Source organism: Scomber japonicus, chromosome 6, assembly GCF_027409825.1.
Source record: "Scomber japonicus isolate fScoJap1 chromosome 6, fScoJap1.pri, whole genome shotgun sequence".
In the NCBI taxonomy this organism is placed as follows: domain Eukaryota; kingdom Metazoa; phylum Chordata; class Actinopteri; order Scombriformes; family Scombridae; genus Scomber; species Scomber japonicus.
Window position 1 is genome coordinate 3,454,024 of NC_070583.1, and position 16,011 is coordinate 3,470,034.

At 42.1% G+C, this 16,011-nt stretch overlaps 1 protein-coding gene across 1 annotated transcript; it reads right to left on the reverse strand.

The window, feature by feature from the left end:
- Window positions 1-4,061: 4,061 nt before the first annotated feature.
- LOC128360755 (E3 SUMO-protein ligase ZBED1-like) lies at window positions 4,062-5,636 on the reverse strand. The gene is made up of 2 exons (XM_053321251.1): window positions 4,170-5,636; window positions 4,062-4,088 (listed from the first exon to the last, which is right to left on the reverse strand). The coding sequence occupies exons 1-2, from the start codon at window positions 5,634-5,636 to the stop codon at window positions 4,062-4,064; spliced, it is 1,494 nt and encodes a 497-aa protein (XP_053177226.1).
- Window positions 5,637-16,011: the final 10,375 nt, after the last annotated feature.

Genomic DNA, 16,011 nt, shown 5'->3' on the forward strand with positions numbered 1-16,011 from the left:
TCTGTGATGTGAAACATGGATTTTGGCACGTAAAGCTTGCAGAAGAATCCAGCTACCTTACTACTTTTGCCACACCCTTTGGCAGATTTAGATGGCTCAGGATGCCGATGGGTATCAGCCCAGCACCAGAGGTTTTTCAACGCAAGCTGATGCAAGCACTGGAAGGCTTGCCAGGCATCTACATCATTACAGATGATGTTCTCATCACAGGAGAAGGCGAAACATGGCAGAGTGCAAATCTGGACCATGACAACAAACTCAGACAGTTCCTTTAGAGGTGTAGAGAGAGGAATATCAAGTTGAACGCGGGAAAACTCAAGCTCAGAAAGCAGGAGGTACCTTACATCGGACACCTTCTCACAGCTGAGGGCTTGAAAATCGATCCTGAGAAGGTTCGAGCGATCGCAGACATGCCACCACCTACAGACGTGAAAGGCGTACAGAGACTGGTAGGGATGGTGAACTATTTAGCCAAGTTCTATGAACACCTCTCAGATGACTGCGAGATACTGAGGCAGCTCACACACAAGGAGAGTCTGTGGGAGTGGACTGATGTACAGGAGAGTGCATTCAAGAGACTAAAGGACAAAATAACACAGGTACCGGTCTTGAAATACTATGAGCCGGAGATGGAACTAACACTGCAGTGCGACACCAGTGAAACCGGGCTGGGAGCGGCCTTGACACAGAATGGCAGACCCGTGGCGTATGGGAGCAGGGCACTAACACAGACAGAAAGGGGCTATGCCCAAATTGAAAAAGAATGCCTCGCCATAGTATTTGGAATGGAGAAGTTCCATCAGTACACATATGGCCGACCTGTTAATGTCCAATCATACCATAAACCACTGGAAAATATCATCAAAAAACCCCTGTGGAATGCACCAAAACGACTACAGAGAATGTTGTTGAGACTACAAAAGTATGACCTAAATGTCACCTATGTTCCTGGCCGTGACATGCTACTGTCCAACACGCTGAGCAGAGCATACCTGAATGATGCTCACAAGGGACAGAGAGACATGGAAATTGAAGTTGTCAACATGGTAGCGTTTGTTCCGATCTCAGCAGAGAGGCCGAGTGAAATACGGGCTGCGACACAGACAGACAAAAAGCTGCAGACCCTGATCAACGCCATACAGACAGGTTGGGAACAGAACAGGCATGATGTACCTGGTGACATAGTGCATTACTTTTCCTTTCAGGATGAACTGAGCACCCAGGATGGACTTGTTTTCAGGGGAGAGAGAGTTATCATCCCTGAATCGCTACAGAGACAGACATCACACAACGGATTCACTCATCACATCTGGGGATTGAGGGTTGCCTGAGAAGGGCAAGAGACTGTGTTTACTGGCCGGGCATGAATGAGCACATAAAGACATTTGTGACAAAGTGTGACATATGCAGATCAGTAGATTACAAACAACAGAAAGAGACACTTAGGCCACATGAGGTCACAGACAGACCATGGGCTAAAGTGGGGACAGACCTATTCAGTTTTGAAGGCAGAGACTATCTGATAACTGTGGACTACTACTCCAACTTTTGGGAGATGGATTACCTCCCAGACACGCTGTCCAGCACAGTGATCAGGAAATTGAAAGCACACTTTGCCAGACAGGGGATCCCAGAAGTTGTTGTTTCGAACAACGGGCCCCAGTATTCATCCAGAGAATTTGAGAAATTCAGCCAGAAGTGGGAATTCACTCACACTACTTCCTCACCTGGCTACCCGCAAAGTAATGGGAAAGCAGAATCAGCTGTGAAGACAGCCAAACGGCTGATGAGAAAGGCAAAAATGTCCGGGCAAGATCCATATCTGTCCATACTGGATCACAGAAACACCCCAACACAAGGGCTGAATGGAAGTCCAGCACAGAGACTCTTAAGCAGGAGGACGAGGACTCTACTGCCCATCACAGAGTGTCTTCTGAAACCAAAGGTAATGGACATTAAAGAGGCACTCAAACATAACCAACAAAGGGGGCGCTGCTGTGCTGGTGAGATGCAGACGTGATTTTCAGCAGCTCCCGACAGGTGGAATTTCAATCGATCAAAAATGACCATTTAACCAATGTTTTACTTTTGAAATAGCTGAGGGACATTTATAACTTATCTCGAAACAACAATTTAAAGTTTTCAGTCCCAAGAATGTCGGGCACAGGCAAACAGGTTAAGCCAAAAGCATTGCGTGGAGCTTCTGCTAACCAAAACGCTAACGAGGAAGAGGAGGTGACGGCTACTATGCTCAGAGATATGATTCAGTCTATGAAAGCGGACATTTGTAATTCAATTGAGGCGGCAGTAAAGGGACTTCAAACTGATATTGCCGCGGTTAAGTCCGAGCTGAGTACGACAACAGCGGCCCTGCAACAGACCACCAATCTACAAGAGGAGAGGCTAGCTGCTGTAGAGGATTCTGCAACAAAGACTAGCGATGGCTTAGCCGATATGGAAGTAACAATGAGTGCACTCAAAGGTGAGATTCGCGCACTTCAGAGTAAATGTGAAGATCTAGAGAACAGGTCGAGGAGAAACAACGTAAGGATAGTCGGCATTGCAGAAGGGGAAGAGGGCAGAACTCCGACAACATTTATTTCCAACCTCCTAAAAGACCTGTTTGATTTCGAAGATCAACCTCTTATCGACCGAGCTCATCGGCTATCACAAGCTAAACAGAAGACGGGGCAACCACCCAGACCCTTCATTCTCAGGGTACACTTCTTCCATGTTAAAGAACAGATTCTCCGCCGAGCCCGAGAGAAGGGAGACCTCAAATACAACGGAAAGGCCATACACATCTTTGGAGATCTGACTGCTAGAGAGGCGAAGAGAAGGGCGGCTTTCAACGACGTAAGGAAGATTCTACAGAACATCGCGGGCGCCCGGTTTAGCTTCAGACACCCGGCAACGTTCAGGATCACCATGCCTGGCGGAGAGGAACGTCGCTTCCAGAGAAGGCTATGGACTATGTCAAGTCAGCCTCGTCTAAGTCCCCAAGTTCGGATTGATGGTCACTAGGGATGCAATGGTACAGTTTTCCAACGGTTCGATACGTATCACGGTTTTGGGGCTACGATAACGATACGATTTCGATATTTTAATATTAAACTACTCAGACTAGCAAAGGCAATATTGCAATGTAAAAATAATTAAAAGTAGCACAGATATAATCAAACCACAAACTTTTATTAAAAACAGTGATCAGATCAAAGTAAACAGCAAACATAAACCCACACAAATTAAATATTAAGTTAAGTACTAAAAACTACAACTAAAAATACAATTAAATGTAAACATAACAAATTGTAGCATCCATTCAAAATACTTGAACAAACCTGCACACTCCAAGGCAGTACTTGCCTTGGCCTCTTGTTCTGAATAATATAAAATGTGAACATTACAACAATGTAAAGTGCAGCATCCAAAAATAACTGAGCAAGATGACTCAAAAACCTCAAAAACAGTATTTCCTTGACCCGTTATGAAAAATATAAAACGTTAAACAAGGTAAAGTGCAGCAGCATCCAAAATAATTGAACAAGAGGGCTTAATACAACCTGCACACTGAAACAGTGCTTGCCTTGACTATTTAGGTTATAAAAAATATAAAATGTTAACAATGCAAAGTACAGTATCCAAAACAAATGAACATGAGGGCTTAATACAACCTGCATAAGGGAAGTGATATTCCTCAGTTATAAATAGGCTAGGTAATGTGTAAACAATTTACACATTGCACAAAGTGCAACATCAAGTCAGTTAAAGATCTATGTCTTTATGGTGAGGTTTTTCTGCAAAAAGATGAGCATATCCACATGCTCTGGATCAAGCCGAGAACGGCTGGCACTCACAATGTCACCTGCAGTGAAATGTGGGGGAATGTGACCTGATGTTCTTTCCACCAGCAGAAAGGATCAGCATCCACATTAAGGCCAGCAGCTGCTTTGTATGAGGAAACCTCATGCTTTGGTCTGCTGCTCTGTTTTGAGAAGATCTCCAAATAATTCTGACATGGCAGTCTTCTTTTGAGGAGGGGATACTGATGAAGCCTGGTCCTACTCGTTGCTTGGGCCTTCTTGAAACTGCAAAAGAAAATCAGTTATGCAACTTTAATTCACATTATGAAAACAATAACAATGTCTATTAAAAAAAAAATCAAATACCTGATGCTCCATTATTTCACTTGTGAGGTCCTTGTAGACTTGGTCACACATGGCTTCATCAATAATGGGTAATGACTTGAACCTTGGGTCAAGTACTGTGGCTCTGTGCAGGAAGTCCAGGAGATCTGGATCAGTATACCTCTTCTCCAAGTCCTTGGTGACTGCTGCCTTGGCGTCCCGGATGGTTGGACTGTCCTGAGAATCTGGTGCCATGGATTTCAGTGTCATTGTTTTGAGAGGGAGAATCATGGATGAGGTGGGAGTTGATTCACTGCTCATCAAAGTTGTCATCTTCTTAAGTGGGTTTAGCAGCTGGATGAGTTCCTCTGCCAGCTTCAGTTCACTGTCAGTCAGCATTGACATATCTTTTGCAGACTTTTTCACAGCCTTGTCAAGTAATGCAGAGTAAATGGCTGGTTGTTGCTCCAGCATGTCATGTACAGTATTCCAGCGGGTCGTGACGTCATGAATTAATCGGTGTTGTGGTATGTTTAACATAACCTGTTTTTCCGCCAGAACTTTGTGGGCAGTGGTGCTTTTGTGGAAAAATGTCACCACTTTTCTGATCTTGCCGAGGAGACGGGACACCGGGTTGAGGGAGACAACTTTCTTAGCTGCGAGATTTAGGCTGTGTGCAAAGCAGCCGACGTGTGGTCCAAAGCTAGCTGTATTACGGATAGCATTCACAATATTTTGTGCATTGTCTGTGGTTACAGGAATGGGGATACTTGCTCTCTCCAGCTTCCATTCGGTAACAGCATGCAGTAATTCATCCGCCAGGTGTTCACTTGTATGGCTCTCATACAACGGATGAGTCTGTAGCACGAATGCCTTAATTTTCCAATCAACTATGTAGTGCACGGTCACTGTCAGGTAGCTAACGGTTGCACGTGAGGTCCAGCTGTCGGTGGAAAGAGCAAGGTAGGGTGCTTGTTTCAGTTCGTTTGCAATATCCCCCCGGCATGCTTCATACAGCTCTGGGATCACTTTACCACTGAAATGGGTGCGGGAGGGTACGTGGTAACGTGGTTCGATGGTTTTCATCATGTGGCGAAATCCGCTATCCTCGACCACTGAATAGGGCTGCATGTCTTTTGATATGAAGACGCCCACTGCTTTTGTTATTGTTTTGTGTTTATCGGAGCTTGTTGCAAACTGCTGTTGGAACGACGCAGCAATTGTCGGTTGCGGCCGGTTAACATTAGCTGTCGCCGATGTGCTCCGTGCTCTTCCAATTGAAACAGACGGGTGATGGCGGCGTAGGTGGGAGAACATGTTGGTTGTGTTACCTGTTGCGTATCCGACGCTTGCATAGCAATGCTTGCACACAGTAGACTGTTTGTTGACAATTCTTTTTCCGTCTGCATCGTAGTCAACGGCAAATCCAAAATGGTCCCACACCACAGACTTGTACGAAGACGGTGCCACTTCAAACTTTCTTTTTTCCGCGTCTCTTTCACTCGCCATTGTTGCTGCTGCACTTCTCAAAATAAGTGCCAGGTGCTGGTCATGCCGCCTCAGAGCCAATCAGAACGTCCCTAAATAATCCCCAAGGAGCCAATAAGCACTGAGCCTGCTTTGGCCTGAACAATGTGCTGCTCTCAGTCACTGCTCCCAAGGGGATCACACAGCATACGCGGCTGCATAATGTTTTGACATTTTTTTTGCCAGGGTAACGTACCGAAAATACCGTTCGATACTGTTGTGTATTGACCCGAACAGGGCGTATCGAACGGTTCGGTAAAATACCGAATATCATTGCATCCCTAATGGTCACTATAGGCTACGGCGACAGACTATGTCTTCTGAATGCAAAGGTTAATTCTTAACAACTCCTCTCTTTTTTTCTCTCTAATGGTTGGCACATTGTGAATGCGTTAACATGTTTTTTTGATAAGATTATTCACACACGTTGCGTGTTGGTGATTAGGTAGGCTATAGGCCTGAACCCCGTACATTTAGAGTTTATTTGGTGTTTAAGCATGGATCTAGCTTTTTTTTTTTGGTCTTGCTATCATTACTTCATGACACCTGAAGGTGATGTTGTTTGCCTTTTTCCTCTCACGGTTTGAATACAGCTGTGGTTACACAGCTTTAAAGCTAAGGTTAAAGCTTCATGTTGGGGTATGGAGTGAGTTTGCGCCCATGTTGGAGGGGGTGCTTGGTTGGGTGGGAATAGTGGGCTTAATGTAGTGATTTGTTTTTGTGTTTGTATATGTTGTTTTAACCCACTTAATGTTTTGTTATGGCCACAATATCTATATTGCTTCACCTTTGCTGTGGAACAGAGTCTAACAGTATGTTTTCTCTGATAACATGGCTTGCATTAATTTTGCTAGCTGGAATGTTAAAGGACTAGGTCGGCCTAGTAAACTCAATAAGGTGTTGGCTCATTTAGATAGCCTGCATATACAGATTGCATTTCTTCAAGAAACACATCTGTCTTCCTCTGATCATGTGAAATTGAGAAGAAGGTGGGTTTCCCAGAGTTTTCACTCTCTTTTCAATAGTAGGGCTAGGGGGGTTGCTATCATAATACACAGAAATGTTACATTTACTGCTTCAGATGTCATTGCTGATAGAAATGGGAGATATGTTATTGTGACTAGAACTTTATTCAATAATCTTGTAGTCCTGGCCAATGTGTATGCGCCTAATTATGATGATGAGGGCTTTGTTGTTAGATTTCTGTCATCCATCCCAAACCTTGACTCTCACCACCTGATAATTGGAGGCGACTTCAACACATGCTTAGATCCAATGCTGGATAGATCATCCAAGAGACAAATAACTATATCTAGGTCGGCAAAGACGATAAACAGTTTTCTCAATGATTATGCAGTGACAGATGTGTGGCGTTCTCTTAACTCAACTACCAGGGCTTATTCTTTTTTTTCTAATGTTCACCAAACCTTCTCCCATATTGATTATTTTCTTTTAGACAAGAAACTTCTCCCATCAGTCAGGGCTTGCACATATGAAGCAATTGTCATTTCAGATCACTCACCACTCTCCCTTAAATTGAAATTCGACGATATACCTATAACTCATCCACGCTGGAGATTTGATACAAGTATGCTTTTAGATGAAGATAGGTTCATGTCATTGCCACTAACATTGCAGTCTACATACAAACAAACTGTACTTCAGATGTGTCCCATAGCACAGTCTGGGAAGCTCTTAAAGCCTTCATGAGGGGTCTATTAATATCTATGTCATCATTTGAAAAAAAACAGCGCACACAGACAATAAACCGCATAACTGATCAAATTCGGCAGATTGATAGTCAGATAGCCAATGGCCCATCACCTAATCTTCTTAAGGACCGTCTTCTTCTACAGGCAGAATTTGACACATTTACATCAACGGATATTGAAAAAATGCTACTTAAGTCCAGGCATTCATACTATGAGTTTGGTGAGAAAGCGCATCGGCTTCTTGCTCACCAACTCAGACAGTCCTCTGCTTCTAATGTAATTTCTGAAATTAAAACACAATATGGGGATACCCGGGACTATTTAGAAATAAACAGTGCTTTTAGAGACTACTACATATCATTATATACTTCTGAGCAAAATTGCACCCTCCTCGAGATGGAGCAGTTCTTTACAGATATTACTCTCCCCCAGATTGAGCCAAGCCACCATGGAATCTCTAGATCGTCCATTATCTTGTGAAGAGGTTGCAACAGCTATATCTGCTTTACAAACCAACAAAAGCCCTGGCCCCGATGGGTTCCCAGTGGAATTTTATAAAGCATTTTCTGCTGAGTTGGTACCACTTTTATTAGATATGTACAATGAGTCATTTAAATCAGGAAGTATGCCTAAGACATTATGTGAGGCTTCTATCACATTGCTATTGAAGAAAAACAAAGACCCCCAATCCTGTGGCTCATACCGCCCTGTGTCTCTTCTGCCAGTAGATTTTAAGATTTTAGCTAAGGTCCTGGCCACACGTCTGGAATCCATACTTCCACATATAATTTCTCCAGACCAAACTGGATTTGTTAAAAACAGATTCTCCTTTTTTAACTTATGTCGACTTTTCAACATAATCTACCATCCCTCACAGTCTGCTACATCTGAAGTGGTAGTTTCATTCAGGCACGGACTGGTAATCTGGCATACCGGGCAAATGCCCGGTGGGCCGACGTGCTATTTGGGCCGGTGCAGGGACGGACTGGACGGTCTGGCAATTAGGCAGATGCCAGAACGGCCGCGCAGAGGTCTAGACCGGCCGAGCATGCCAAACAGATCACAGCGGCCCCTAGTGGCACTAACGCGGCCCACTCTCTCTTGCATGCTGAACAAGTTCCCAACGCGCTTCTAGGTTTCATATCTCTTATGATTTTGCATGCAGTACTTGACACTGTTGACCTGATTGGTATTTATACCACACATACCTGTATACATCATAGTCATGGTGTATTTCAAGTTTTACATCAGCCTGCTTTACTTTTGAAGGGAAATTTCTTGTTATGATTTTAAAAAATGTTCATGGTTTGAAATAAAACAAATCTACTGGTATTTTGTATTTGATTGTTTGAGAAAATTAAAATGAAGCAATGCCTTCTGGGAATTTCATGGCAGTGTAGTAAATCGCGTAAAAAAGTGTAGTAAATCGCGTCTGCGCATTTGTGTGTTGGAAGTTGGACTAATGGTGGTCAAGTCATTCAGTAGATTGGTTGTGGTGGTGATTATACGATTAACTGGTTAGAAAAAATGAATAGTGGCACTAAGCGACAGAAAGGGGGAGCGGAGAAAAAGAGAGACAAGATCAAGAAAGCGCTGCTGTTTGAGGGTGAAAAATGCGCCAAATTGGATTAATTTTTTTGTTGCGGAAAAGAGCAGGCTCCTTCGCAATTTGTTAACTGCATGACGGTAAGACAAATGTTTTTATTATCGAGCGGCTGGCTCTAACAATCTATTCATAATGGTTTATTTGTGCATTGATATGACAATTTTCTTATGCAGTTGTTGAAAGTATGGGAGTTTATCTGCACCATCATTGGGGCTATCAAAAATGCTTCTCTTTCCGTGCGTTGGGTCTGCATCTGCGAGTTGGGCCGCTTGTGGGTGCAAATGCCAGGGCCGTTTTTTTATCCCAGTCCGTCACTGGTTTCATTAGATGCCGAAAAGGCGTTTGACAGGGTGGAGTGGAGGTATTTGTTTTATACATTAGCAAAGTTTGGCTTTGGACAAAACTTCATATCATGGGTCAAGCTGTTGTATGTAGCCCCTGTGTCTTCAGTGAGGACAAACAATGTTTTGTCTGAGCTCTTCTCAGTCTCCCGTGGCACACGACAGGGATGTCCTCTGTCACCCCTGTTGTTTGCTATTGCACTTGAGCCATTAGCATTGTCTTTGCGCCAGACAACACAACTGACAGGGATTTTTAGAGAGGGTCAGGAACATAGGGTCTCCCTATATGCGGACAACCTCCTGTTATATCTCTCTGACTCCTCCCATTCCCTACCATCTGCCTTACATATATTGGACACATTTGGTAAGCTCTCAGGGTATAAAATTAATCTGTCCAAGAGCGAGCTTTTCCCAGTAAATGATGCAGCGTGTTCATTATCATTCAACACCCTCCCTTTCAAAGTCACTTCTAAATTTACTTACCTTGGAATCAATGTGCCAGACAAATTTTTAACTTTTTAAAGAGAACTTTCCTTCTCTTATAACAAGAGTTGAACAGCTCTTAACACGTTGGACCCAACTTCCTCTGTCAGTAGCAGGACGAATTAATTCGATAAAAATGTCTATACTCCCAAAATTTACATATTTGTTTCAAAATATTCCTGTTTTTATTCCAAAGTCTTTTTTTCGTAATCTGGACAGTATTTTCTCATCATTCATTTGGAATCATAAACCTGCCAGAGCTAGAAAAAGTCTTTTGACACAGCCGAAGTGTTCTGGTGGCATGGCTCTTCCAGATTTCCAATCCTACTACTGGGCATGTAACATCTGTCCCATGTTGCATTGGCTATATGAAGATCCTGGTGCTGATGCACTTTCTTGGCAGTCTATTAAGTCGAAGTCATGTAAACAATCCTCATTGGCAGCTCTTGTATATGCACCTCTCTCATTACCGTACGCAGCTCACACAACAAACTTGCTAGTCTCTGAAAATATGGACTCGGATAAGGAGACATTTTGGTTGGCAGTCCATTTCATTTAAGTCCCCCATTTATGGCAATCATTATTTTAAACCATCTGTTATGGATAAAGCTTTCCTTATATGGCACAATGCAGGCATTAAGCAATTTCAAGATTTATATTTCAACGGCACTTTTGTCTCTTTCCAATATCTTTGTGATACCTTTGATATCCCTAGAACTCATTTCTTTCGCTTTCTTCAAATCCGTAACTTCATTAGGAATATCTCTCCAATATTTCCGAGACAACCTTCTAGTACCTCTTATGACCATATATTATATAGGCCTTTGTCATTCAAAGGTATTATATCAGCCTCTTATGGTATGCTGATGGCACTTTCACCCTCCAACATTTCTGACTTAAAATCTCAGTGGGAAGGTGAACTTGGGGAACCAATTTCTGAAGAATCATGGGAGACTGCCCTGGGCAGAGTTCATAGTTCATCAATCTGTGCCAGACATGGGTTCTTACAATTCAAGGTTTTGCACCGCATCCATTGGACCAAACTCAGACTTTCTAGAAGGTTTCCTGATGTAGACCCATCATGTGATCGTTGTAAGTGCAATCCAGCATCACATACCCATATGTTCTGGTCTTGTACAAAGCTAGCTCAGTATTGGACATCCATCTTTGAGATAATTTCAGACTTCCTAGGACGACCAATCTCACTGTGTCCTTTGGTTGGGTTATTTGGGGTGGTACCTGATCATTTGGGTCTAACTAGGGCACAATCTAATAGTGTTGCTTTCTTAGCGCTCCTGGCCAGGCGGCTGATTTTGATCAAATGGAAAGATTGTAAACCCCCAACATTTACACATTGGATCAAGGATGTTCTTTACTCCCTCAAACTTGAAAAAATAAGATATTCTTTGAAAGGAACAGCAAAAAAAAAAAACTACAATAAAACATGGGGACCTTTTCTGGACTATGTCAAGACACACACCATTCTCACCTTAGAATAAGTAGAGAATAAGTATATTCCACAGCATAAGGTTGCATTTAGTCATAATAATAACAGCTTTTAATAAGTGGTTACCCCCTCCCTTAAATGTGATACCCCTTTTTTTTATATATTTATTTTTATTATTATTATTATTATTATTTGGTATTATTATTATTTTTATTGGGTTCATTGTTATTGTTTTCTCTCAAATTGTCTATTTGTCAGACTGTTTCATTATACCTTACGCTGTTTCTTTGTGTCTATTGTATTTTTTGTTGTGGTGTTTTGTAATTGTATGTTGATTACTACATTTAATGTAAAAAATGTCTCAGATATGTTCAAATTGTAATGTCCAAACTGAACAGAAATAATGAGAATGTTTAAAAAAAACATAACCAACAAAGACAAGCTAAGTATTACAACAGTTCAGCAAAGGACATGAACACATTACGAGCTGGAGACGGTGTGTGGGTTCAGCCACTTCAACCGAACACTACATGGAGGAAAGCAACAGTGGTGACCCCTGTGGGTCATAGATCCTACAGAGTGGAACTGGACTCAGGCAATGTCCTTAGACGGAATCGTCGTCACCTTAGGCGAGCCATGGACATTAAGAGGGAGGATCTGACACCAACAGGGCCTGTGGTCACAGTTAAAACACAGGTGCCACTGTCTACAACGGGCACTCCTGATTATCACAGTGTAACCACAAGGTCTGGACGTGTAGTTCAGAAACCTGGATACTTGAAAGACTTTGTCTGTAAATGAGGGGACAGTGACAGAGAAAAAAAAGGAAAAAATGTAATGGAAAGTAAATTGAGAAAGGTTGATGAAAATGAGAAATGTTGATGAAACTTATGTTCTATAGGGTGTGGAAAGGGTTAAAATGCTGTAAAGGTAAAAGGGAAAGAAAAGAAAACCCAAAGGGAAATTGTTCCTGGAGTTTCATACTTTAAAACTGTAATTTCATTTGTTTAAGGAGAACTATACTATACAAAGAGTATACTGGTAATTCAAATGTTTGAAAGCTAGGGTTAAGTTTGCACTCTATATACAGAATATGTTTTGAGTATGTTGTATTATTTCATGAATAGAGTTTAAGGAGTTAACCCAAGGATATTGTGTTTTCAGTAACTTAGGGAAGACAGTTCAAATACTTTCATCCACAATTACTTTATTTGTTAAAAGAAAAGGGATGTAACAATGTGATTGTTTAATATGGTTTCACACGGAGTGTATTAGCTGAAACACCGCACATGCGCAGTTGTTGTTGTTATGCGAAAATTAGAGTTTACGTTGTACGTTGAGAAAGAGTATTCAACTGAAATAAAGTTCCCTGTGAGTAAGGGTAATACTCAACCATCCAGTTTGTGTAGTCTGTGAAAGACAGGGCAAACTGAAACACACAACATGTGTCACAAAGTGACCAGAGGCCTGTACTACGAAGCTGGATTAACCTATCCAGGATATCTCTCCGTTACCTGGATTGATTTATCCAGATATTTGCAGTCTAGGATAAACGGTACTACGAAGCTGGTTATCAACTCGGTAAATCAACCCAGGGTTTTCCAATCTGGATCTCTGCGCGCTCACATAAAGGGGAGGTGTTTGCAGCGTCTGACCAATCACAAACATGGAGAAATCCTGCAGAGCAGACTAAACCATGGAGGAGCAGACAATTATTCTTCATAAATATGAAGAATTCAAACACATCATCCAGGCCAAAAGCAAAAAATGCTGGCAGAAAATTGCCGACTCTGTTAATGTGTAAATTCATGAGATCATACAATATTAATTTATCAGACAATATAAACGGACAGCACTCTGATCACACAATGTCACTTTATTACGGCACAGACGTTTGGGGCAGATCGCTTCCTCAGTGCCCTTCCTCTCATAAGAATAATAATAATAATAATAATAATAATAATAATAAATTTTATTTGTAATGCACTTTTCATAAAAGCAATCTCAAAGTGCTACAGAGTAAAAACATTAAGAGACATTAAGTTAGTTTAATATTCAACATTCAAAATACAAACCTATTATGCGCTTCAACCATTTGAGTGAATGATTTCAAACCAACTGTATAACATACAGAATAATATCCCTCATGTGCCTCAAGGATTATTTTACAAATATATATTTTCGTCAATTTTTTACAATTACAATAAATAAATACAGTTATTATGCTCCCTGACCCTTTGATCTCAGGATGTCAAACAGAATAATATCCCCCACGTGCCTCAATGATTATTTTTTAAATATATATTTTGGTCAATTAAAAAATTGCATCTATCCCTAAAAGCTCATTCTCTCCTAAGTGCTCCTCTCACGATCCACACACCAATGTTGACAGGATCTTTTAAGAATGGGCAGGTCATTTTCTAAGAGATCTGATTGGTCAGGAGGTGGTGCTTTTGCACTCATTGATCTCTTATCCAGAACATAACCTGCTCCGGAGCAGGTTAGCTGTTCAGCATAAGTTACCATGGTGATTTACCCCGGTAAGAAGTGAACCAGCTTCGTAGTACGGAAAACCCAGGATTAACCCTGAAGTTACCTCGATAAGAGAAAATCCAGCTTCGTAGTACAGGCCTCAGATGTTAATAAAAATGCTGAATAGATCTAATATTTACACATTACCCTGAGGAAACCCAGCGAGCACAAACCGTAATTTCAACGTTTGATTTCCGGTTAAAAACAGGTTGATATGAGGTCTGAACGTCTTTTCAATCGTCTGAAAACGGTTACAACATCAACGTGTCACAAAACACACATTTGTTTGTTGTCGGTTGATAATTACCTCAGTTGTAGCTCTATTGATTATTTTGACGTTTTTTCTATAAATGAGAGGAGGTGAAATGACGTCTAAACAAAACGTAATTTCAAAGCATTTAATGTTGAATAAAATATCATAAATATGAAACTATATAGGCTATGTCTGTGTAACGGGTGGTAAATTAAGGGAAAGTAAAGAATAAAGAATAATAACTAAGTAAATGAGGTCTCTTCTGGGGAGCCACTGGCCACAAACCACAAGCAGGTGTTTACAATACCAAGTGTTTATTAAAAATGGTGATAGGCTGACGCCATGCAGAGTTCAATAAAAAATAAGGAGTCCATTGCATGGAGACGGTGTGGAGTTGATGGCAGCAGAGCGGAGTCTTCTCTTCCTCTCGGTACGTGCGCGGGTCCCAGCGTCACCTCCAACAAAGAATAATCAATCAGTACACTGAGTGCTCGGGGAAACCCCTTTAAACTAAAAGTCAGTGTCCAAACACAAAACAATAATGAAAAGGAAGGGGGTTTCTCTTCTACTCGTCTGTACGACGATTGATGATCAGGGGGAGTGAAATAAAAGCGGTACTTAACTCGGAGGAGGGGTGAAGCTCACTTCTACCCCTCCACGTTTCCCGCGGTGGGTCTCCCCTTTCTCCTGCAGCCGACCAGCGCCATCTGTGGCTCGCTCCGTCGCCGCAGTGATTCTCCGGCCATAGGCTGGATCTCGATTCTCCGGCCATAGGCTGGATCTCGCTCCTCTTTCTGCTTCGGGTCGTGCCGCGCTCCGTTCCGTGCCGTGTCTCTCGCTCTCTCCCGTCTTCCCTGTCCCAGGTGTGGCTTCTCTTTTATTTCCTGATTCCAGGTCGCTTCCGGGGCAGTGCTGGGTCGCGCCAAACGCTGAAAAGAGGAAACAAACAGCGCCCCCCTCCCACTGGTCGACCTGGGTGTAGTCACCCTGTGACTCTGCACACTAAATAAGCTGGGAATTTTCTATACAGCAATTCCCGGTGAATATGTTTTCTATGTGAAAGTTGAATAAACGTCTCCATATAGCCGGTAAAAAAACGTTCACTTTTCAACCAATTTTCAACGTCTTTTCACCGGTTACCATAGACGTCTTTTAGACGTCTTTTCAACCAAAATGTGCTTGCTGGGAAGTAAGGTGGGAGTAGTTACATTACTATTTTCCAACTTAGGCTCTTCCATAACATTAACTGGCGTTAAAACTAACAGTTTAACAACAAACCATGTTATGCTAATGGTTAACGTCGTTATCGTCGTTCTGCAACACACAAATGATGTCGACATCATCTTTATTGTAACGTTACCTCTGTCTTTGTCTCGTTTTCCTCCTCTTCTTTTCTTTTTTTCCTCCCCTGGGCACCAGACAGTTTGGGACGTTATGACATGTTGTTGTCCAGCTTGCCTTGGGGTCACGTTAAAAAACGACCATCCTCCCCCAGGTAGCAGGTACAGTCTAATTAGTGGGGGGGGGGGGTGTCTTAGGAAAGTAACGTGTCATCATTATTATTATTAGTATTCCTATTTAACAGGCTTTGCTATGCAGTTAAATTAATGTGGGCTTATTATCTTCATATTAAGACATGATACCAAGTAGTTTTAAGAATAGTGGAAGTTACATTTTTTTTTTTTTTTTTCTTCCCCCATTTGTGGCGCCCCCTGGATGGACGGCGCCCTTAGCATTTGCCTATACTGCCTATGCCACGGGCCGGCCCTGGTTTCACCTGTTGAAGTCACCATGCCTCTATTTTTCCACTGCTGTGCAAAAACATGTGTTGTAGAGAAAGCACAATTACTGTCAGTATAAATTGTGACCTTTTTTATCTTTCCCTAACTTGCACGCTTCAGTTAAGGCAATTATCTCAGCTGCCTGTGCAGACATGTGTGATGGCAGAGGTGCTGATTTTAAAACTTCATTTTGTGTCACTAC

Excerpts from the sequence above, each read along its gene's own strand:
- LOC128360755 (XM_053321251.1), bottom strand. The coding sequence starts at position 5,636 with ATGGCGAGTGAAAGAGACGCGGAAAAAAGAAAGTTTGAAGTGGCACCG. Across the intron at positions 4,089-4,169 it reads GTGAAATAATGGAGCATCAG|TTTCAAGAAGGCCCAAGCAA; the intron begins GTATTTGATTTT and ends TTTCTTTTGCAG.